Source organism: Myotis davidii, unplaced genomic scaffold (genome assembly GCF_000327345.1).
Source record: "Myotis davidii unplaced genomic scaffold, ASM32734v1 scaffold362, whole genome shotgun sequence".
Taxonomy (NCBI): Eukaryota; Metazoa; Chordata; class Mammalia; order Chiroptera; family Vespertilionidae; genus Myotis; species Myotis davidii.
In genome coordinates this window covers 2,769,632-2,794,852 of record NW_006297152.1, presented here as the reverse complement: position 1 = coordinate 2,794,852, position 25,221 = coordinate 2,769,632, and the positions used below count along the sequence as shown (strand labels likewise).

Below are 25,221 nucleotides of genomic sequence, written 5' to 3'. Positions count from 1 at the left end.
AATGTTTGAAACTGCAGGCTCAGAGGCCGGCAAGGCAGGCGCGAACGTTGGTTTCCTCCGTCACTGAAGCAAGCAAGCCTCATGTTAGTTTAAGCTGCCTGGCTGCCGGCCGCCATCTTGGCTGACAGTTAATTTGCATATCTCGCTGATTAGCCAATGAAAAGGGTAGCGGTCGTATGCCAATTACCATGTTTCCCTTTTATTAGTGTAGATTGTATTCCATTCAGACCCTCAGAGAAATGGAATTTCATAAGTACAGATGGCCAGCAAAACTTTAGATTTTTCATAATTAGAAATGAGCAACATAAAGTGGGTTCAAAGGAGAATTGGGGACACTGTTACAATGTCATATAAAGGATATTTCTGCTAAAATCAGTGGTTCTTAAAGTCGAGTTGGTCACAAATCCCTTCAGATTCCCCACAATCCTTTCTTTGCAGGGAATCCACAGGATCAAAATTATTTTCCTAGTAATACTCAGATGTTGTCTTTTTCACACTTGTTGTCTCAAGATTTATAGCGGGGTTTTGGGGGGGAATTTCTGACATGTGACATCCAGTAAAGTGAATGCAGAAGCAAATTTGAACACTCAGCTCCTTTTTTAATAAAATAGATTATTCTAGAGATTTGCAAAAATGTGAAAGAATGCCACTTTTCTCATGAAATTTCTCTTGTTTGGGGAAATACAATTATTTTTTCATAAAATACGGTCATTATATCAAAATGTCATGAGTTTGTCATTATAAAATATATTCATATACTTAAAATTTTTCCCGTTTCATTTTCTAAGATGCTAAATACAAGTAAATATAATAAAGTACAAGTAAATATTTTTTAAATACTTTGAAATACCCAATAATTTTTAAGGCAAACATGGAAACAAACATTTTTGAGAACCACTTAATTTCCATAAACTATTTTAAAAGATGTTATACTAAGAATAATGATCTCTCTATTAGTCTTTACATCACAGAGGCCAGATTTAAATTTTAAATACAGCAAAGAGACCCTTCCCCAATGTTAATGTTAAATCCTAGAAAATTTATATGTTACTATGTATGACTTTCTGAACTATTAAACATATTGAAGTTTTGTATTTCTCTATGGCTCCTCAATAATCTGATGGCTAATTTTTCAGTAGAAATCAAGAAAGGAGAGATCCTTAAAATGTGATCAAACTGCAAACTTGATTAACCAATGTCTTCCACTTGGTATTTTGTTTCATTACTGCTATTCTTCAAAGAATGTTATTTTGAAAAGGAAAAAAAAGGAGACTAGCAAAAAGGTCTTGATTTCATCCTGTAATGTTCTCTGACATATACAGAAGAAATAAGGGAGAAGTAAATTCCAAAAATCTAAATGCATTTTAGTCCAAATATTTTAATTCCTGTTGAACAGCTAGGTCACATTGCATCCTCCCTTAGTGGGAAGAAAGTTTATGTCAACATCATCTGCTTTTATTTATGAAAATTTCCCAAAGGCACATAGACAAGCCTTTAGTTGCTTCTCTTTCTCGCCTGGTATGTAGTAGCAAGCTTAAAGGGATGATTGGGGTTTTAAATATTGGAATGCTGAAAATACTTCATTTTTGGCATTGGCGGTTGCTAATGTAATTTTTTTGTGTTTTTAAATTTATGGCTTCTTTGACCTCTTCTCCTCCCAAAATTAAAAAAACAAAAAGAGAATTGTCTGTTTGTTGCCCAGAATCTGTTGATTGGAGTTTTTTTTAATAATGTCCCAGAGAATGACTAGTTGGGGGGTTTTCTTTGCCCATTAGAAGCTAAGGGAGTTACTTCTATGGGCCTCAGGCCCAGGGCACATGGCTAGGCTACTGTGTGATATGTTGGAAAATATCTTTTCAGACAGCTGGGCATGTTATAAAACCCAAAGAGCAATGGCCTTAAAATCCCCTGGATGTTTTCAGTACTTCCACAAAGAGTTTGATATGACCCTTTACAAAAACAAATTAAATTTATAAACACTAAGCTGGTGTTAAATACCCAGTACTGGGCACTTTTTAATGATATTGGTCATTCTGGTTAATTACTTTCTTAAGAGAGGAGGCAGCCTGGAGGAGGGGAAGCAAAAGGAGGGGTTAACCTACCTTATAGATTTGTTGAGGCACTGCCTGCCTTCAAACAGGAAGGGTTCTAAGGGACTTGAGGTGTTGCAGGGACACAGCACATACAGGTAACTCAGACATAAAAAAACTTTCTTGAGTCATCCTATCCTCACACTGAAGTCAAACTCAATATGTAGTACCATTCCCCCATACATGGATTCTCTGCCTGCTTCTTCCAAAAGCCCCATAACTCCAACTTAAAGGACTTTGCTGAATAGTACAGATTTGGCAGAGGTGTCCTGGGAGATTGATATGACAGTGCCTCTCTTTGGCCACTGTCAGAAGTTTCTCATCCATTCTTCTACCAACAAGCTCCTTTCTACCAACTCTCAGAATCCTCTCAGGCAGCTTACCCAAAATCTGACTAGTAGCATTTATCAAACCAAAACCTGGTCATTAACCAAACTAAGAACACCTATGGCCCTATGGTTAAACTGAACTTTCCTGGGTAACTGAAATTCATCCTGCCAAATAGATGGTAGAAATCTTTTTTCCACCTTCATCTTCCCATTCCTCATGCCCTTCTACTTAACACAGCCATGTGACAGCCGGCATCCTTTCCAAGTCCCCCAATGTAGCTTCAAAGAGTTTGTTCTTATTTAGATACATATGCAGTAGGAAATACTTATACATAATTCATGCGGGACCAGATTTTTGGCCATAGGTTAGCTCATAGAATTATACAGACTAATCAGCTCAGTGCCAAGAACCACTTCATTCTTTCATTGCAAAAACATTGTTTAAGTGTCTACATTGTGCCAGACACTTGTAGTTAAAAACTTTACATTCTGTTTTCTTTAGAAGTTTTGAAATCAAACTAATAGCAAACTATGTAAATATGTTAATGTTTAATGCTCTCCCTTTGTTTTGATTTAGGGGATCTTGAGCTGAGGCCCTCAACTTTTCTCATTATTGATCCTCTCATGGGACTTTTGAAGATTCCAGAAACTCAGGATCTCGACGCTGGTGATTACACATGTGTAGCTGTCAACGAAGCTGGAAGAGCAACTGGCAAGATAACTCTGGATGTTGGCTGTAAGCATCCCTGCTCTGATAAACTTGTTTTGAAATTGATCTGCTATTTTTCCCCTGTGCCCATAACTTTGAAACAATTGGCTGGAAATACTTTTCAGAAAGGCAATATTAGAGTTAGCACTTAAGGTTATTAAAATAATAATGGTAATTAGCGTTTACCAAGTGTTTTCTAAGGGCCATGCATTGGCCCCTAAGAACTTATATAGCTTATCTCCATAAACACTCATAACAATTTTAAGGGGAAGATACTTTAATTATCTTCATATATAAATAAGGAAATGGAGGCGTTAGTCAGCTGTGCAACTTGACTAGGGTCACAGAGATAATGTGTGCACACAGACATATCTATCAGGGGGAGCCTGAATGATTGAACCCAGGTTGTCTGACTTCAGAGACTATAGAATTTCCTTGGTATATCAACTCCTGCCAAATATTTTCCAATCCAGAATCATTCATTCTGACACCGAATTCCTAAGTAATAACATCTGGAGGCCATAAATTAGACTTTGGCCCTAGACATAATTTGGAGATGTTGATGACAGCAAAGGTAGCAGATGGTGCATTTACCTTTTTAAAAAATCCACTAGCAATGACTCCTCAGTGTATAATGTAAAGTACTAGCTGCACATAACTGTCAATCCCAGTGTGAAGGATACAGCGTGTGCATGACAACTATGGTCAGATTACTCAAGAAGGTCATTTTCTCTCCTTCGTCTCTCCATCCACGTTTCTTGGGGGGCGGGGGGGGGGAATTCTACACAGTGTGGTAACACTTGAAAGAAAACAGAGCTTGCTTTGTATGCAAAAGAATGTAGCGGCTTCATTTTAACAGATAATTCAAACGTAGACTTATAAAATATGACATTCATTAAGTTGCACTTTCATTTATGTATCAGGATTTTCATGCCAAAGCTATTTTTGTTTGTTTGTTTGTTTTTGCAAAAGTTAGGAACTATAAAGAAAATGCATTTTTAGGATAAAATAAAGCATTTTAGTTATACTAGCTTAAGTCTTTAAGTGAAAATCATGGCCCTCTAAGCTTATTATTTTGTTTCATATGAACCAAATTTTTCCTCTTGAGATCTTTTATGGTCCCCTTATCCCTAGGCTGTCTGGTGAACACTGTCTTCTTGGTGCTTATGCCCTTGGAGTACGATCCACAGACCTGGGAATGGCCACAAGGACCATGTGGGATCTGCCTAGTCCAGTGGTCGGCAAACTCATTAGTCCACAGAGCCAAATATCAACAGTACAACGATTGAAATTTTTTTTGAGAGCCAAATTTTTTAAAATTAAACTATATAGGTAGGTACATTGTTATTAACTTAATTAGGGTACTCCTAAGCCGGCCTTTGCTAAAGCTAGAACGTATCTGATTGAGGTACGTTCGCTGAGGTTGACCTCTTCCAACTCTCCCATCCACACTCGTCTTGTATACTTGTTTCGTCTATCTCCTTTCGTTCATCCTCTCTATGTGTTCATCCCCCACTTCTTCTAACACCACTTCTTCAAAATAGACTCGCCCAGGCCGAAAACCGACTTCTGCGCCTGGGCCACGAAGTTTCAATCACACTGTACATGCACGCCTGCACGTGGTATTTTGTGGAAGAGCCACACTCAAGGGGCCAAAGAGCCCCATGGGGCTCGCGAGCCGCAGTTTGCCGACCACTGGCCTAGGGCATAACAAGATGTGTTGGAGCCATGACGAAACTCTATGGTTATGAAGAGAAGTGCCTTGCAAATAAGATCGGAATCTCTGAGTGGAGGGTATTGAATCCACTGGCAGAGTGTAAAACACAAGTAATGCTCTTAGAAATGTAAATTCCACCCCTCGCCGGTGTGTCTCAGTTGGTTGTGCTGTCGTTCTGTGCACCAAAGGTTGTTGGTTCTATTCCCTTCAGGATCAGGGCACATGCCCAGGTTGCCAGCTCGATTCCCAGTAGGGGAAATGCAAGATCGATGTGCCTTGCTCTCTAAAAATCAATAAAAATATATTAAAAAAATAAGTGTAAGGTCCAAATGAGGAAGGTCACTTGGTACAGAATTCTTGTTTTCAAGAAATCTACCAAGTACATTTCAATGCTTTACATGTTCTAGTTCTATTTCTCTCTTCTTCTGCCAGACAACATTCTTTTAGAGTTATCTAGCTCTAGAGGAAGAAGGAAAGAGCCTCAGTAATTTTCCCAGCAAACACCGGAAGGACCCGCTCATCCTCCTCCAAGATAGAAAATTAAATATCTAACACATGTTACTTTGCTTACCTACTTCCTTCTTGATAATCTTCTTAGCTTCTGGACTTCCCAGGTTCTCTCTTCTGGGTAGCGATAAACCATGTAAGGATCAGGGCTGTCTGCTGGAGCGACTTGTGTTGGATTAGAAAACATCCTACGGAATGTTTTGTATGTATCCTTTATTCCTTAAACTGAATATTTTTTTTATCTTCACTCATATTCAAGATGCCCCTTTCTAAGTCAATGGCTTTCTCAATTATTATTTCATCAACTGTTCCGATGAAACCACTAACATAAACTCAATTATTTATTTACTGTAACCTTAATTATTGTTAAAATTGTCAAATGATATTAAAGTCAGCCCCTCATGTTTCTGTCATGTCTGAACTGTTTCCTCATTCACCATTGAAGTCCTGATTGTTCTGGCTTACACAGTTTGATTATCCACATAAAACTACTGTTCCGTATCCTAGGAGATACAGGATGTTTCTGCCAAGATCTGTGCAAATTACAGTCGTGGTGGTTGTGGTTAGCACTATTAGAGTTAAAAGCAAACAAACAATAAAAATAACAACGAAATTTCTCCAGAATGTTATATAGTGGCTAAGAGAATGGACTCTGGAAACTGGGTTTCTGTCTGGCATTTAATAGTACCTACCTGATGGGTTGGTTGTAAAGATGAAATGAGACATCATTTCCCATGTGCATCTAGCATATCAGTAGTTTCTGCTGTTCTTTGAAGCTGCTTAATGGGACATAGAGCAATGGGTGAATATTAACTTCACAACCTGAGTGGTCATTTGGATTCTTTGAGTCTTGGAAAATATTAAAGGAATGCATGTATAACAGTGGCATAGTATTTAAGATTAAACGTTGGGCTTTTAATATGAAAGTCATTGTTTTCACTAATTTTTTTGAAGTCTTGAGACAAGTTAAGTACTAATATTATTAGTGCATAAAATGATTCATTTGAGTTCCAAAACGATTGGGCATAGAGCTCAGTAGCTTATGACTTAAGGAAAACATGCTTTTATCCATGTCATGTAATTGTGTTTTCAGATTGTCTTTGTGGGCCTATTACTGCACATCAATTATACGACATCAACAATTTTTTATTTTATATTATTCTAAAAAGACTGTTTAATATTATTCTTAAGTTCAAGCTTCTTGTAGGGAGTCTCTTTTTTTGTATTTCTCATTGTATGGCTTTAAGTTGTGGACATTTCAGGTCAACGGGGAAAGTTACCAGTGCTTTTCATGCGTTTGAAAAAGAGGTAGTGGATTGTGCAGTCGTTTGGAAGAAGAGAAGATTGGCCACATCAAACACAAAGCTGGCCTGGCAGTGATTTTATTTGCAGCATTCCACACCACACAGGGTTTGCATCGTAGACTGTGGTTTCATTTTTTGTGGTTTGGTAGAAACAAAACAGTGTGTTCAGCCATGTTAGGCAAGAAAAATCTCTGTTTGACTAATATGACGCAAGAGTTGCCATAGCGGAGATTAATTATCGCTAAAGGAACCAGAGTCACTTTAAGGAATAAGTTTTAGAGCAAGATGGTCAATTTGTCTGTAACTCCTATATTTTCACAATAATGTGTGCACACAGATATCTATCATTAGGTGACAAAGCTCTACGTGCATTAACCCTGAGCAATTGTCAAGGTACCTATATGCAAATATTTCAGGGACCACAAAGGGTTCAACATAATCCTGCCAGACTCTATATGCCGTAGCCAAAGTCGAAATTAACAATAGATACATTAAACTCCACAACTATGATTTCATAAATTAACTCTACAATATTTATGACCAAAGGTCATTACTATTTGGGTGTTAACTACTTGCTACATGATTAATAAACATTCTCTCTTTTAACAACCTGGGATAAGAAATGCTACTCTCCCCTTTCGTTTATGGAGAAATTTAGACTGGGGGAGGTAAAGTCATTTTCCAAGTTTACAGACTAAGAAGTAGTGGAACTGCCATTTGAAACCACCGAGTGGGCTGTAACTTCTCTAAGCTGCGCAGCCTCCTCGGAGCAAGTCCAGTAGTTGTAGTACAATCACTTCTGCTCCCTTTCCCCTGTTTCTTAATCTGTTTCCCATCCACCCAAAGTTATTCACTTGGAGTCCGAATTGGCCACACTCAGGAGAAGGAAGTATTTAGGCGGTTTCTTGGCCTGAGGTTGGAGTTGCTTAATTTTTGAGCTTCTCTTGTCACTGATGCTGTCTTGGCTGCTTACCTGGCCAGTGCCTGGTTCTCTCATTTGCCTTGTTTTCTGCTACCGGTACGTTATTCCCTGACCTAGTGCTTGTCTTGTACCTGACACTGTTTCCGAAGCTGCTTCTCCCCAGATGACTTCTCCTGTCTTAATTGAGTTTTATGGGCACAGCTTGAGCTCCACTTACGCATTTATATTCCAGTTTGTTTTGGCCTTCTTAGTTCTGAAAATTCTCATTTGTCTCCATTTCCACGGATGGCTCTGTTCTCTTGTGTCAGGCAAGCTTGATTTCCTCCCAAGGACTTGGTTGATCCCAGGCTTTTGCATATCTTTTTGTTCTTCTGGAATTTGTTTTCCATCCCATCTCCACATTCAGCTACGCCCACTCTGAGCCTAACACATCCTGAGACTTTTACATTTAATCTCTGTTTTTCAGAAAAGCAACTACCTCTAGAATAATTGACTGCTATCACTCCAGAGAAAAGTAATTAGGCCTTACACACCTAGAATAAGCAAACAATGAGTTAATTTAGAAACTATTTTTAAAATATTTTTATTTTGCCTATTCTTTTTATAAACCAAATTCCCATGTAGATGGATTAAGAAAAGTCGAGCCTGGTCAGTGTGGCTCAGCGGTTGAGTGTTGATCCATGAACCAGAAGGTCAAGGTTCCATTCCTGGTCAGACCTTGACCTTCTGGTTCATGGATCAACACATGCTTGGGTTGCGGAATCGATCCCCAGTAAGGGGCATGCAGGAAGCAACAGATCAATGATTCTCTCTCATCATTGATGTTTCTATCTCTCCCTCTTCCTTCCTCTCTTAAATCAATTTAAAAAACCATATTAAAAAAATTTAAACAGATACACTGCTGCTAATTTTTAAAAGTACATTACTCAACTGTGGTATTTAACTTAATTTTATTTTCTTTAGGTTCTGTGAACAAACAGGGTTTCTGAAATTGTCATTTTTCTTGAGAAATGCAAGTTAAAATGCACTGGATCAAGGTTCTTATTATCATCATATACACATACGCAAGCACAATTCTTGTTAAAGTGTTTTAATATTGATTGAATCATTCACAAAGATCTGGCAGCCATATATAATGCACATAGTTCTGTGTTAGTTGCTATGAAAGATACAAACAGGGTTGCAAAAATAAACCCTGAAGGGGAAATCAAACGTATAGTCTAATAAAAGAATGAATATGGCCATTGCCATGAGTGGTACAGAATGAGTTCTCTGAAACCTCAAGAGGGAAGAATTATATTCATTTGGATGGTAAGAGATGGCACTGAGGAGGGGCCTTTTGAACTGGATTAAAGAACTGTCAATATTTCAAGAGCCAAGATCAACAGCAGGCATTGCATTTGAAAGGGATGGCAAGTAACTCCCGCGTCCCTATGAGAAAGGCCAGTCCTTGTTTGGAGAAGAGTGAAGAGTTCTGATTGTCCAGAGAATAGAATTTGTGTAGGAACCTAATGGGAGATGAGGCTGCAACGTTAGAGAAGGTTCTTTATCCCAGGCCAATAAAGAATTAGTGCTGCTCGGAAGACAAACGTACATCCCAGTCCCAGACTTCCCTTTGGGAAGGAAAGAGGTGATGTGATCTCTGTACCTTTTTATTTTAATTAGCCTGCTAAACAGCTTACTAGTAACTATTAGTAGTTTTAAGAACCCATAGAAAAGGAGAGGCCAATAACATGACAATGAATTTCAACTCTGAAGTCGGATCAACCTGGTTTTCAATCCTAGCTCCAGTGTTCAACTCCATCTGACACTTAGCAAATTAACTGTCTGGGTCTCAGTTTCTTCATCTATAAATAAGAGTAATACGAGTACCTAGCCCATATATTGTGAAGATTAAATGAGATAATTAATGGAAATCACTCAACACCCATCCCTGGCCCTGTAAGTGGAAGTTGTTGTAATTCCTAATGAATATTTCACCTTGAATTATAAAGGAGAGGTAGCTCTTAGAGTTCTACATGATCAGGTTTCATGAATTACCTCCAATGGTATCACAGTATAGTATATATTTCTCCTTGCCTGGTGTTTCAAACATCATTGCTCATAGTTCTGGAGGACGTACTGAGAGCCTCATCTATTTGGGCTTAGCATCCTTATTATATTACATTCTGGTGTTTTCCAAGGTGTGCCTGACATATTTCCAATTCTCCCTTCAGGCTTAGGTGGTTACCTGAGTTACATGGATAATTATAGCCTTCTTACCTATACTTTTATAATTTCTGAGTCATCTCTTAACTCTAAGATTTTAAGCACTCTTTACTTTATCAAATACTATGATCTGTTACTTTAACTTGTATTATTAATTCTCAAGCTTAAATGTCTTTAACCCAAAAATGTGGAAAAAAATAGTTGAAAAGAAAGAATGTGACATAGAATGGATATGAATTGGGATTAAATACTGTTAGCTTGTTATATAATGATCTGTTGAAGAATGAACTCTGCTATAAATTAGGTTCACTAAAAGGAGTAAGAAGTAATTTTGACTTAAATTCTCACCCTTCATCATCATTTTAAATAGGTAGTTGAAGTTCTTGGGGCCTTTTCATTTATAGAGGAAAAAGAAACATCTGCTAGTTCAATAGCAGACAGGAATATTAAAATGGTAACTTCATAACTTGTGAACAGTGGTTTGATTCACATTCACTGTGTTGACAGTTTAATAATAAAATTTATATTTAATGTGCCTGTGTACTCTCCCAATGACCTTTGTTGTTGTTCTAAATATCTTCTAGCACCTCCAGTTTTCATACAAGAACCGGCTGACGTGTCTATGGAAATCGGTTCAAATGTGACTTTACCTTGCTATGTCCAGGGCTATCCAGAACCAAAGGTTAAGTGGCGAAGGTTAGACAACATGCCGATCTTCTCAAGACCCTTTTCAGTGAGTTCCATCAGCCAACTAAGAACAGGAGCTCTCTTTATTTCAAGTAGGTTAAAGGAAATATATTTTTATTCAAGTATGTACATATAGATTATATATTCATGTTCTATGCATAGGTGTTGCTAAGTTTAAAATAGTGAATTCATCTTGCCAACCCAATGGTGTTGGTTGCATTTTAATTTAAACTAGTATTGGACTCTTATATTTGGGAATTGTCATAAATGAATTATATTATTTAAATGTATGTCATATCAGAAAGGCTCAAGAAGCGATCTGACTTCCACATAACTCATTGTTCCCTATTGCAAATAGAGCCACCTGGGGCTCTGGGTGGATAAGTGATCACATTTTATTGACTCCCGGAGCAGCTATTGTAGAGAAAGGTAAAAAATTACTGGTAGTGCCCTAGCCGGTTTGGCTCAGTGACAGCGTCAGCCTGCGGACTTAAAGGTCCCAGGTTCGATTCCGGTCAAGGGCATGTACCTTGGTTGCGGGCACATACCCAGTAGGGAGTGTGCAGGAGGCAGCTGATTGATGTTTCTCTCTCATTGATTATTTTGGCCAAAAAAATACATAACCACATGCATAGGGATCCTATACCCTATGGAAACTTCTTGATTAAAAGCTATATCTACCTGGAGCAAAAGATTAAAATAAAATGTCAAATACTTCAACATGCAAAAGATCTATCTGTAAACTATTAAGCATTCTGATATGTATAAACACTGTGTACTTTCTAAAATAGACTATTTGGACAGTGGTCCCACAGGAGTAACAACATTTAGATGATCAAGTGGTTTTTTAAAAAGTAATTGCATGTTTTGAGTATTTTGTATCAAGCCTCCAATAATTGATTTCCAGGGTTAGTACCAATATTAAATGTACATTAGCCACTTGAACTTTCAAATACAAGTACATCTGTCTAATTACAAGTGCTTAAGTGTTCTGCTCTGTACTAGGCTCTGTGGTGAAGACAAACATCAAATATAGGGTCCCTAACCTAGGCATTTTACAATCCACCATCTGAGTGGATGGCCACGGAAGTGCCTACCGAGAGATGGGCACTGGGTTGGGTCACATTGTGCAGGACCTGAAATGTGCAGGTGAAAAAATGCCTTTAATGAGATTGAAAAGAGAGGCTCCCCCTACTGCCCCCCCACCCCGCCCCGATCTTCATAGGCAAGAAAATACTGTTTCAGAAAAACTCCTGTGCAGGATAGGAGGAGAGATGAGAGAGAGGGATGAGGCTCACAGTTGTCCAAATTAAATCATCGGGCAGGAAACTAGTGATTAGGAACTTAGTTCTCAGTAGTATGTGGTATTTCTGTACAAATTAGTCCAAGAGTTGATAATATCAAAAATACCTTGCTTAGAGCAATGTGTGCTTTATTAACCAGCGATTTGCTGTATTGTCCTTTGCAAATGAAGGTTTGCTGTTGTTGAGTATGGGCACGGCCTGAGTTTCCCAAATGCTGTTCTGCAGTCAGTATGCTTCTGGTTAACAGAGGAGTAGGATTGTTGTCACTGTTGTTTACTTGAGAGGTGGTGGCGCTATTAATAATGGAAAGCTACCTTGTTCTCTGTCAAAACCTTATCAATCGATTAAGCTGTGCTTATTTCATTCGTGATCCTTGCAAAGATGACAATCATTCCCCCTACTTAAAATCTTCTCTTGCCTCCCCTATTGCTCACAAGACAAAACCACACTCTCTATAAGGTACCAGCCACCTCTTCAGGTTCAGTCCCCTGACGGTATCCACACAACCTGTAACCCAGGGGTCCTCACCCTAGTCCCCCAAAACCCTTCTAATTAAAAATCTTTTGTAATATCCCTTTCATTATCCTGAAAAATTCCATATATTTGATCTCTCCTACATTATAAAAATAATTTTAATATCCAAAACGTAGCACAAAGGAAAATAAAGGAAAGTAATTTTATTATAATGATAGGTATTTCAATTACTATGTGACTATGCTGGTAACGTTTATACAGTATGCATACACATTTATGTACATCACCATGAATTTGACAGCTTAAATGTAGACTGATACAGGAGTATGGGGTTGATGACTCAGCAACTCCAAACTGGTGAAGTGATTTCTTCAAATGGAGGGTAATTCTTGCTAAAGTACCTTCTTCCTCCTACTTACCCAGAATTAGGTTGTAGGCTTAGGCTATAATTATAAACAAAGTCTTCAAATCCATGAGTTTCCTGTTGGACCTTCAGAAGTCTTGCTGAACTTGGGATAATTATTCCTTTTGTGAATCTACTCCATGCATTAGCTCCTTAGTGTTTGACCACTAAATGCCAACCGACTCCTTTATTCATTGGGCCGACTAAAGAAATCTCTCCTGCAACCTTCAGACTGCCCCCAGGGAGGTGGTGCAGCTTCCCATTCTTTGAATAGACCTTAATTTTTTAAGTCGTGTTTTTGCCTTTGCAGCCCATTGAGTTTGGACTGCCCTCCCTCTACTCCACCTACTGTTTACGGTACAGCTCTGTGAAGCCTTCCTTAACTCATCCCCCTTGCCATCATCAGTCACTCCCCTCTCCGCTCCCACAGCTCGTTTGGAACTCATATTACAGCATGTATCAGGCTGTTGTATGAGTGTTGGCTGCTGTGTATGCCTCCTCCCCTAGAATGGGAACTACCAGAAGGCAGTAGCATAATATCCACCCACAGCTCTCAGCGCTGTGCCTAGCACATAACTGATGCTCCAGGGATGGTGTTGAATGGGCAAATGATCTCTTATTTTTTAGACTTATGGGCAAGTGATAAAGGAACCTACATCTGTGAAGCTGAAAACCACTTTGGAAAGATCCAGTCCCAGACAACAATAACAGTGACAGGACTCGGTAAGATCCACTAACTGCTTAGACACCACACTCTTCCGAACCATCAGACTTCATTTGCTACATCATCTCTTGCCTGTACCACTTTTATATTTTAGAGAAGCAGGTGCATATCTGATTACTAGATTAACCTTCCCTCCCCCCCTGTATTTCATATTTCATAAGCTGTTAGAACTGAAAAGAATCTTAGCCATCATCTGCTCCAAGCGCCTCATCTTTCATGTGAAGAAATGAAGGTCAATCTCAATAAATTGATCTAAGTCTAAATATAAACACACAGACACATGCACACACATATGAGAGTAGTGGTGTTCTTTTTGTTTACCTTTTGCAGATTTACTACTTTAACTCACATGGAGTTATTTTTGTGTAGGATATAAAGTAAGAATATAATATAGTAGATTTCTAAGTATTAAGACATGTGTTTCAATTTCTTTTATTGAATATTCTCTTCCCACTGATTAAAATGCCCATTTGGTCACATGCTGAATTTGTATCCCTACCTTTATTTCTTGGGACTCTATTGATGCACAAGTTCCACATTGTTTTCATTGTAGTTAGTGTGATTTTTAAAACTGTCAGAGCCTGCTCCTCATCCATACACTTTCATAAATTTTTCTTCGTGAATCTCCCTTTATTCATCTACATGTACTTAAACTTTCCAAGTAGAATCTCTTATGGATTTTGCTTTGACTTATGTCAGATTTACTCATTGATTTTTAGAAAAGGACATCTTTCCAATACTTTCCAATACTTCTTTACCATGCCATCTCGGGGAGTCCCCTCATTTTATTTGATCTAGCAAATGACAGTTCCCTCGCCAATCTCATCCCTTTTCCAATAAGTTTTCCCTTCTCCAGTAAGTCCTCTTCACGGTTTTCAGAAGGAAATCTTATCTTTTGCGACAGCATGGATTGACCTGGAGAGTACTATGCTAAGTGAAATGTCGGAAAGGCATGTGCCATGGGATTTCTCCTCTATGTGGAATCTAATGGACATACTAAACAAAGCAAACAAAATAGAAACAGATTAGTATTTCCTGAAATACTGGTTCTGGTGATTCCTTTTTTCTATTTATAAATGCATTCAGCCACTCTCCATCTGTCTGTTGAATACTCTGCCAGTTCCTTAGCTTGACCTTCCTGGCCTCCCAAGCCATCGGTGTATTCTATTTTACTTTCTTACTTATATAATACCTGTCCTCTTGCCATTCTCTCGGCTCAGAAGGGCCCTTTATCTCTATTTTCCAGTTCATATCCATTTACATGTTTAAATTTTTGTTCCTGACAAGTTATTTTTAAGATATCTTACTGAGTAGGCATATTGGCCTATGAAAGAGTTTGTCTTCCCTTGGGTGACATAGAGTCCTTAGCGCCTGTGCTCTCTCTGACTCAGTTGCTCCCCTCATTGGAATCAGCCCTTCAGTGACCAGTGTAATCGAAGGACAGCAGCTTACTTTGCCTTGTGCTCTATTGGCTGGGAATCCCATTCCAGAACGCCGGTGGATTAGGAATTCAGCCACGGTAAGAACATTTTTAAACTCACGCACTCACCTCCTAATTTTCCTGAGTAAGAGGCAATGTAGTCCAACTTTTGAAATTTCAATTTGATAAATATGCAAAAATATATATATTTTGTAAGTGTACCAAAACTTTTCTTCAGTGTTAACATGTTTATGTAATTCATATGACTTTGGAATGAATAAGATGGAGAAATAGTCAATAGTGTAATTTTTATAATTTTGCATTCAATTTAATAAAATACATTCTTTTCAGAATTTGTAAAAACTGAAACAGGTATGAAGTTATTTTCATAGCGTTTAAATATACTTCTTTGCAAGACAATGAAGTGTTAATTTTCTCATAAAAAGTCTTCCATTTTAGATATTAATCTTTATTATTAACTTTAAATGTTGTGTCTTTTATGAACTATTTCAAGGTGGGAATCTATTTTGTGTCATTGTCTTTTAGGGTACACCTTTTAATTATGAAAGAATGTGGAAGATTTTCTCATTTCTGTGGATTTCTTCTGCAACATGTATCTATGGCAATACACTTCCACCTAGTTCATAGCATTTTGCTTTCATTTTCCAGAGCAGTTAGACTCACTATCTTCTTGAAGTACCAATAAGAAGTGAATTGAGTCCATGGACTAGGTTTATATTTGCATACAAACCTGAGAAAATGAGTATATCTCAATCCTTAAGAAATACCCTCATAACATAGGGTGATACTGTTTGAGCGCTAAGGTCTCCTGTGATGAAGCAAAATGCATTAATGCTACAGAGGAAGTAGGGGACACTCTTCCCGTCTCATACATGGTCCTTTAATATTTGCAGCTGTCACTGAAAAGGGTGGGTGTTGAGAGCAAGTGCCCACTGAATAAGTGCTATTGGCCGAAATAAAAATATCGAATGGCTTGCAAGTGGTCATAAGGACTTCTTGCAAAAGAACAAGTTAATCCAAAAGTAAAAATATGAAGGAAATGTGGGTCCTGAGTAATAATTAAAATTACAGAAACAACAAACAAGTGGCATCTCTGTTTTTCCCCTCCTTTTTCCAATGTGTGTGCACAGCCCTCACAGGTGTTAGTTGGTATCATGTTTGGTGGTATGTCAACATGACATACAATTGACACTAGCCTTGGTAACATTTTTGCTCAGCGTTTTTCACTTCGGGATGTTAAAATATTTTGCTATTTTATAAGACATTTAGTGACCCAGTTGAAAAAAAGCAGATTCCATTTTTGGCTTAGGCAACATTGCCTTTTTAATTAAAAATGGTTTTTTTTCTTTAAGTTGGTCCAAAATCCTTACATCACCGTACGCAGTGATGGGAGTCTCCATATTGAAAGAGTTCGCCTTCAGGATGGAGGTGAATATACTTGTGTGGCCAGTAACGTTGCTGGAACCATTAACAAAACAACCACTGTGGATGTGCATGGTAAGAGACACACCCTTTGTCCTTCTTTCCAAGCCACGGTCGAAGCTGGGTTCATATAGTTACTAATCAAAGAATTCTGTTCCTCTGGTTAAAACAAGTAGATCTCTTTCCTGATTGTCATTGTTAATAAAGAAGCTTTATGTGTTGAATAATATTTACATGGTTCAGGCTGTTTCCAGATTATCCTCTCCTATATGCACAGAAAGGCATTCTTGAGATTCGCTTAGCTGAGTCTGGCATGGGCTTTTGAAAGAGGTTTCTTAATTGATAAAGTGAACTCAGTTCTCAAAGAGTTATGTTTAAAAATACATTTGAATTTCAGGCAAGCTGAATTTATCATTCTATCTAAATCGCCTTTTCTTTTTGGATTGTGAACCATGGATGTCCTTACTAATGACCCCTTTGTGTGTTAGCTAGAAATGACCTCAGCTTTTCTAAAGGTCACCAATGTGCTCCAAACAATCTTTTATTTTTGCATGTTAACTAACAGTCACAAGGAAGAAAATCCAGAAGCTAGCTTTTGCCCTTCATGACTAACAGTTACCAAGTTTTTACATCTCGATAAATAAGTGACAGCTTCATAGTTTAAGATACTATCCTAACTTTTTTTTTTTTTTTGGTCTATTCCCTTTAAAGACTTTGCAACATTGCTTTTCGTAAAGTGTGGTATTACAAAGGAGTTCTGTGTACACAGATGAAAGTATCACAGAACATTTATTTTAAGTGGATAATTCAGTCATTTTTCAGGACATAAATTGGAGAATGAAGTAATTTCCAAGTTTTGCTTGGTCTATTGAAATTTTCAGTGGATGCCGACCATCTTCTTTTAAAATGATCATCTTTTTAAACATTTTTAAAAATTTATTTAATTACAGCTGACAATATTATATTAATTTCAGGTATACAGCAATCGTTAGACATTTATAGAGCATCTTTTTAAAAATATCTGTTTCTCATTGAAAATAGCCCCTTCTACTGTCTCAATCTTAGATTAACTTTCACAAATATCATATGAGTTATTCTTGAAGAAATATTTTTTTGAAGAAATACTAATATAACACTAAATTAGTATGGTCCAAATAAACATATATATGGAGAGAGAAAGAGAGAATTGGATATAGTTGTGTTGAACTATTTTCAAAGATCAGTTCACATATTTCCTGGAGAGTATTTATGGACTGGTTTGAGAATCCAGCGTAGAAGTACATCCACGTCATCTCCCTTTGGCTTCTGTCAACTGCCTAGAATATGGTGTTGGGAAGGATTCTGAGGCACATTTTCACTTGGACACAATTAGTTGTGATGTCTGAAAAGATCAGAGGACTGGAAAGAAGACATAAACCAATGATACGGTTTATCCTGATGCAATAAATTTTAACAAGTAAAAGGTTAAAATGTCATTTGGACATTATTTCATCCGTATTAGTCCAAAATGAGTAACTGATTTAGTCAATAAGGTTAAAGAAACATCAGCCAGCCACTTGACTTTAACTCAACCAAGCATCCATTTAACCCACTGATTTGTCTTTGAGCTGGATGTGATACAGAGTCTCAGGCTCTGTATTTATGTTAAAAAGCATTGCAGCTCTTTCATCACCTTTAAGAATCGTCACTAAAGGCTCTCAATCAATTCTTAAAAGAATGAGTTAATGGATGTAAATATAAATGCAAATTAAAATGAGAAATAAACCATTTACTTGTCATGTTGATTTACATAGATTGACAATCTGGAAAGAAACAGCCCTTCCATACTCCGATGACATCAGATTTGAAAACATTGCCTAAATTTGCTACTTTCCTTCATAGCTGTCAAACTTAATATGGATTTAAGAATATGGCTTATTCTATGTGGCCACAAAATGACAGCACGGTTGAAAGCTGACTAATCCATGATGATCCTGGAAATTCCATTTCTTGCGTTAGAGAGTAGCCTGACATTCTTGGGGATTTGCTGCCAATTCTTTAGGAATAAATTATCTAAAGAATAAACAGCCCTCGGAAAATATGAGTATGTAGCAAAGCTAATCGAAGCCTCCCAGGAAGTTTTTGCACTAAGGTCCCTGGTATCTCTTGTTCTGATAAATTTCTGCTGCATGGTAGCTGTGATAATTCTAGAAAATTTTGACTTAAAGACAAGAGACACAGTGAGGGTTTGAGCTCTAGTCTCATCTTCCCATGGGAAGGAAAGCAAATGCCTGGTATTGTTGATTTTTTTATTGTGTTTCTTGCACCAGGTTAGGAACTTCTATGTATGGAAGATTTTTAAATCCAATTCATTACTTTGAGAACGTTGATTATCGATAGCTTTTATATGCAAGTTGGTTGTAATTAATGGAGATATACACAGCATGGGATGATGGGCATGCTTCCTTTTCCTTTTGCTTCTACTCCTATAAATGTTAATTCTTCAGTTGTCTACTAAAGTCAAAATGTTTCTTAAAAACATTGACTTAGAATCCTTTATTTTAGTCTTTTAAAATGTAAACTCCTAAGCCTTTCAAGTTTTACTGTTGAATTCCTTTTTAAGAAAATCCCCTTTTTCCAGGTTAAATGTAGTAGTTTGCTCAGTGGTTCTTGGGTATAGACAAATGTTTAATGTGTGTAGTGTCTAAAGAGCCCATTTCTCCGGAGGTAGGCTTATGTCAGCTCACTGCAGCTTAATGAGTGATAGAGAATGATGAAAGATAGGTGCTCAATGTGCAAATGCTTAGGATGTAATTTTATCTTGAGTTTCCATGGGGGCAAAAAGGTTTTCCTCCGTCCTCTCTTACTTTTGTTAGAAAAGTCAGCCTATTACACATACGTCATTACTTGATTTTAAACTTTTATTAAACGCTTCAGATCATAACTATTGTATTTGCTTTTTTTATTACACTCCCTTACAAATTACCCTATGTTTCTATCAGAAAAATGTTGAGTCTTTGCTAATTTTTACAAATAGTCAGGAAATCCTAAAAAATGTTCAACTCTAAAGCGATAGCACTAAATGAGAGGACAGATGCTCAGATTCTGAATACTGCTTCCTTTTTCAGTTCTGCCAACCATTCAGCACGGGCAGCAGATACTCAGTACAATTGAAGGCATCCCAGTAACTCTACCCTGCAAAGCCAGTGGCATTCCCAAACCATCTATCACCTGGTCCAAGGTAAATGGCACATTGAGTGATGTGTGTTCATGTTATGAGCTCTAACAATATTATTAGTCATCCATGCAACTTGTGACTGTACCATAAAACCTTACAAAAAGGAAAATCTATACAGTCATACCACTTGGAAGGGACCCTAAAATGTTCTTATCACACTCACCTACCTGATGTTTGAATGGTATTCACAACAGGACAGGGAACACGAATAGAGCACCGTCTGCATGCCCTGGAACTTTCTAAGCACCTTCCATGTGGTCGCAGGTCTCATTTTACTACCCCTTGCCATTTCCCCTAAGCCCTTTGGATTTCAGCGCATCTCTGTGGACAGCTCCGTGCAGTCCGCTAAGGTCACGTGCCATGCAGTTTGGACTCAGGACTTTCTCCAAGGCCACTCAACCTGCTAAGAGGTGTCCAGGAAGTGCAGTGGGAATAACTCCTGTTGGGGGCAGGTGTCCTACATAAATACCTCACTTCTCATCCATCAGAAGAGTCTTTCTGAAATGCATCCCCCAGTTTCTTGGAGGGTCCCCAGCACAGAGAAACTTCTCAGCCCAGCCACAGCGGAAACAGATCAGGGAAGCCCTTTGTTAGCTCTCCATCCTTCAGTGCTTCACTCAAGCCCCTAGGGATCACGTCCCAAGTAACCTTGCTGCCTCCAAATCTTTGTCCCAGACTCTGCTCTTCCGGGAAGACACATACACGAGCCCATTTAGTCCCCCTCCATATCCCTGTCTGAAGTTGTACGGCTTTTACTCGTGTTCTTGCAGTGAGGAAAAGCTCATTTACGGAGGATGTCCTTCCCATCCTTGAACAGCCATGAAGATGGCATATTTTCTGTAAATTAATTTTAACTTGGCAGATATAAAGTAACATGAAATGATGGCATAATAATGAAATGTGGCGTTTGTATCATTACTGTTACACCAAAGTACTTTGTCATACGATCTAATGTTTTACGTCTGAAAAAAACACACCTCTGAAATATAGAGGAGTTGGTGTTGACCTCGGTAAAAAAAAAAAAAAAAATTTGATTTCTGCATCTGGATGCAAACGTACAACAGTGAAGCTGATCCCAGGCTGATCCCAAGTCTGCTACGGAGTAGAAGGTTAGGGCACCTTTTAGGAAAATGTAAAATGGAAATCTTCTTTCCAGGCCGGCCTTTGTGCTGAGACCAAGCCCAGAGGTTGAGCATGTGGGCTCCTGAGACTGACTGCTGGGGTTCCAGGCCAGCTCTCCCAGGGACTGACTGTGACTCCACACTGCCCCCTAGCTGTAAAGTGGGGGTTGTGATAGTTCCTATTCCTAAGGCTGTTTTGAGACCGAAAATAGTTAATTGATGAGAAGTGCTCAAAACTGTGCCTGGCTTAGAATGGGCACTGTCAGCATGATCCCTCCATTGTTCAGTCGCTTTGGAATGAAAGGGGCATAGTTTGATATGAAGAACTACCACCTTTATTTTTTTAATCTTTCTTGCAAATAACTTTCTTCAAATCAGTGTGTGTTTTTTAATCTTGTGTGTTTTCCCCCCCTTGGAGAATTTTTTTCTTCCTCTTCCAGACATGAAGTCACTCTTTATTATCTTAAAAACACTTTGCTCTGGGTTGTGTTTTGCAGAAAGGCGAGCTGATTTCCACCAGCAATGCTAAGTTTTCCGCGGGGGCTGATGGGAGTTTGTATGTGGTGTCACCTGGGGGCGAGGAGAGTGGGGAGTATGTCTGCACGGCCACCAATGCCGCTGGCTACGCCAAAAGGAAAGTGCAGCTGACCGTGTATGGTGAGAGCTCGAGGAGGAATGTCTTTCTCCCATGCTGTCTCTGTGCCAAAACTCACGTCTCTCCCAGATAATGTTACCAGAAGACTATGCCCTAAAGTGAACTATTCCCCCAGGTTTATATTTCTTTTCTTTTAAATATTTTTTATTGATTTCAGCGAAGAGGGGAGAGGGAGAGAGAGAAACATCGATGATGAGAGAGAATCATTGATTGGCCGCCTCCTGCGTGCCCCACACTGAGGATCAAGCCCACAACTGGGGCATGTGTCCTGCCTGGGAATCGAATCAGGACCTCTTGGTTCATAGGTCGGTGCTCAACCACTGAGCCCTGCCAGCCAGGCCCCCCAGGTTTATATTTCTTACTGCCAACCAACATCTCCCCTATTTAGATTCTGATTTAAAAGGAGAGTAATTGTGTGGCCTTTTGGAAACATTTTGTGGTTTTGTCTTAAGGCAGTGGTCGGCAAGCGGCTCACGAGCCACATGCGGCTCTTTGGCCCCTTGAGTGTGGCTCTTCCACAAAATACCACGTGCGGGCACGCACGTACAGTGCAATTGAAACTTCGTGGCCCATGCGCAGAAGTCGGTATTTTGTCACACTCAAGGGGCCAAAGAGCTGCATGTGGCTTGCGAGCCACAGTTTGCCGGCCACTGTCTTAAGGAATATGCTCATTGCACCCAACCCTCTTCAGAAACACCAGTTCCTTAAAACTCCCATGGAAGCCAAATTTCAGCTGTGACTTGGTTAGCGCTCCGCCTTCAGGGTTCCTTTTACAGATGGCAGACTCTGAGAGGGCATTTCAATTAGCCTCTCCATGGTCAAGGAAGAGCTAAAAAGGGAAACTTGCTAGTCATTTTCCTTTCAGCTCTGACAATCGCATTTCTGGAAAATTTTAGATACGCCCCCAAACCTTTGAAATAAGCAGTATCTTTTTATAAGTGATTTAAGAATATTTGCAGTCCACATTGTATTGCAAATTGAATGTTTTCAATGTACTGTTTCCCTTCTGAAACATGCATTTATTTTAGTAAGGCCCAGAGTGTTTGGAGATCAAAGAGGACTGTCCCACGATAAGCCTGTTGAGATCGCTGCCCTTGCCGGGGAAGAGGTGACCCTTCCCTGTGAAGTGAAGAGCTTGCCCCCACCCATAATCACCTGGGCCAAAGAAAGTCAGCTCATCTCACCATTCTCTCCAAGGTAGGAGACCTGGGATGAATTGCAACCCACGGTAACAGTGTCCCAGGGTAGAGGGTTGTACCTAGTCCTCTTTTCAGTTGTTTCAAAAAACAACTTGCGTTTGAGGTGAGTCACATGTACATTTGAGCCTGTAGAAACTAGATATGCCTTCTAGATCATTCTTTAGTATCAGAAACGCTAACACTCAGCTATCACATAATTTTTCACAGGTTCATCTGACGAGGTGGTTATTAAAACGGAGCCTATTTGTACAGAGATTCATGGTGGCACAAAGTGCATATTACACATAGATTCCATGAGTCCCACCGGAGAATAAAACACAATAGATACTCTGATGTCTGGGATTTGATTTTTATTGGATGGTTTTGTAAAAATCTTGTTGACTAAACCCTTGTACAAATAAAGGCCCACGGAGACAATATACTTGATAAGTCAAGTGACATGGAAAGCAGAATGCCAGAGCCTTTAAGAGCACAACCTTTGTTCCATGCAGATGTTAAATTTACCTCTGCCTCTTAAAGCTTGCCTGCGACTTTTGGCAGTTTTTCCACTGGATCTCTGTGCTTCAGATTTCTTGTTTATAAAATGTGGATAATACTTCCCTGAAGGATTATATAAGATAATATATATTACACACTCCTTGTCTCTAGTTCTAAAAAGATGATAGCAATTACTATTTTAATTCAGTATTATGCCAAAAGTTACTGGTGGAATATGAATTATAGCCTTTAGCCATTGTCTGTTACACTTATTGATGCATAGTTACGAAGATATAAATTCATGCTACAGTAGATTTGCTTCCACTAATGAAAGAAAAGATAAGCAAGAAGAACTTTGCATAATTTTACTATTTCTTTGAAAAAACGTTTGCTTTGGATAATTTCTAATAAAAGAAATACTCTTATAGATAAAGTTGAAGTTTCATTGTTCCCCTCCTTAATCTCTTCTTTCTTCCCAGGGTAAGCACTGCCAAGGACTTGGTGTGCATCCTACACGTGCATAGTATAGAATAGAATATTGTTTTCTGTGTTTAATTTTAATTTTATTTTAGAGTGACAGGCAGAGAGAAAGATGAGAGAGAGAGAGAGAGAAACATAGATGTGAGAAACACTGATCAGTTGCCACCCACAAATGCCCCATCCAGGGATGTGACTCAAAACCTGGGTATGTGCCTTGACCAGGAATCAAGCCCTCCACCTTCTGGTGTTCAGGATAGCACTCCACACTCCAACCAACTGAGCCACACTGGCCAGGGCCTGTGTTTTAAATGTTGTTTTGAGTGTTTTTAATTTGCCATTGTAACATATTATATATTATTATTATATATTATATATTACTATATTAGTAATATTATATATTATTATTTTAATGTTGACCCATTTTTATACATATAGATTTAGTTTATTTAACTTAACTACCTCATGTATATTCTACATTTTGTATATACATTTCCCTATTTATGGACATGCATGTTCTTGTTTGCTTTCCATTTCTTTCCTGTTTTCTTTTTCTTTTTTCTTTTGGTTTTACAAACAAGACTTTTCAGTGATTATCTTTTTCTATGTTTCTCTATATACCTATGCATGAGTTTCTTTAAGAACTGTACCTACCACTACAATTTCCAGTCAGAAGGAATTCCTGTTTTCAGCTTTGTAGACATTGCTGAGTTGCTCTCCAAAGGGGTAGTATTGGTTAGCTCTCACACCAATAGGATCTAGGTGAACCTGTTTCTACATTATAGTCAATGCATGATGTTGACTGACTTACCCATTTTTGCCCGTCAGATGGCTGTACAATGATTCCTTGCCTCTGTCTTGGTTTCATGGGACCGGCTTCCAAGGAGCCCAGAATGCTCCCACTTGCTTGTTAGCCATTTGTGTTATCTCAGAATTGCCTCTTTAAACATCCTGCACAGTTTTCGGTGACTTGCTTTTTTCTTTTTGAATGTGCAAATTGGGCCTTTGTTCTTAATAACATTGCTTTGTTGTCTCTGTTTTTTAGTACCATTAATAGAATAAAATTTTTAGTGCAGTTAATATAATAAAGTTTTTATGTGTGGGTGTGGTTCACCCAACTACATTATGGTTCTATAGGAGGAATATATTCAATATATATTCAAGAATTACACATACACCTTCTTTTGCCTTGATTTTAGCATACTAAAATTTTAAATAACTTTGTAGAAAAAGAATAAAGTATTCAAAATATATCAATTTGCTTTGTATACCTGCAGCTTGATAAACCAGAGATGTGCAGTTACTTGATGATTTCAGACCATTAGGGTAGGTTTAAAAGAAAAATAAAACTGATTTTGTATTTGCAAGCGCATCATACAGACTACACAAGATAATTATGCACGTAAGCTGACTTTTAAGGTACATAAAAAGACATTATAGCTGGGAAAACAGTTTCAAAACCTGCTTGCAGAGTAGTAACTCCACAGTGCATAGGGGGCTATTTAAATTCTTGTGTTCTGTAGTCAACTATGCGGTTTCTTTCTTTTAGACACATGTTCCTCCCTTCTGGCTCAATGAAGATCACAGAGGCCCGCGTTTCAGACAGTGGGATGTACCTCTGCGTGGCCACAAACATTGCTGGGAACGTGACTCAGTCTGTTAAATTAAGTGTTCACGGTGAGTTCTGAAATGAAGGCGTAGATATTGGTGTACTGGCCTCAGGGAGCTCCATCTTCCTAGTTTCTTTGATAGATAACCTCCAATTTGTACATAGAGTAATTAGAGAAAAATTTTCTAAAATCTGAGGTGTGATTTTCTTTCATTGACTCTGAAA

At 38.4% G+C, this 25,221-nt stretch overlaps 2 protein-coding genes across 2 annotated transcripts in view; both read left to right on the top strand.

Annotated features, from left to right (window-relative positions):
- LOC102761717 (hemicentin-1) overlaps positions 1-20,271 on the top strand; it is a 127,711-nt gene extending 107,440 nt beyond the window's left edge. The window contains exons 14-20 of the mRNA XM_015569926.1: positions 2,997-3,155; positions 10,371-10,565; positions 13,282-13,377; positions 14,770-14,897; positions 16,172-16,316; positions 19,349-19,461; positions 20,134-20,271. Of these exons, the coding sequence (XP_015425412.1) occupies positions 2,997-3,155; positions 10,371-10,565; positions 13,282-13,377; positions 14,770-14,897; positions 16,172-16,316; positions 19,349-19,461; positions 20,134-20,271 (974 nt within the window). The remainder of the gene's footprint in view (positions 1-2,996; positions 3,156-10,370; positions 10,566-13,281; positions 13,378-14,769; positions 14,898-16,171; positions 16,317-19,348; positions 19,462-20,133) is intronic.
- Positions 20,272-24,961: 4,690 nt separating this feature from the next.
- LOC107181387 (hemicentin-1-like) overlaps positions 24,962-25,221 on the top strand; it is a 27,779-nt gene continuing 27,519 nt past the window's right edge. The window contains exon 1 of the mRNA XM_015569925.1: positions 24,962-25,064. Within this exon, the coding sequence (XP_015425411.1) occupies positions 24,962-25,064 (103 nt within the window). The remainder of the gene's footprint in view (positions 25,065-25,221) is intronic.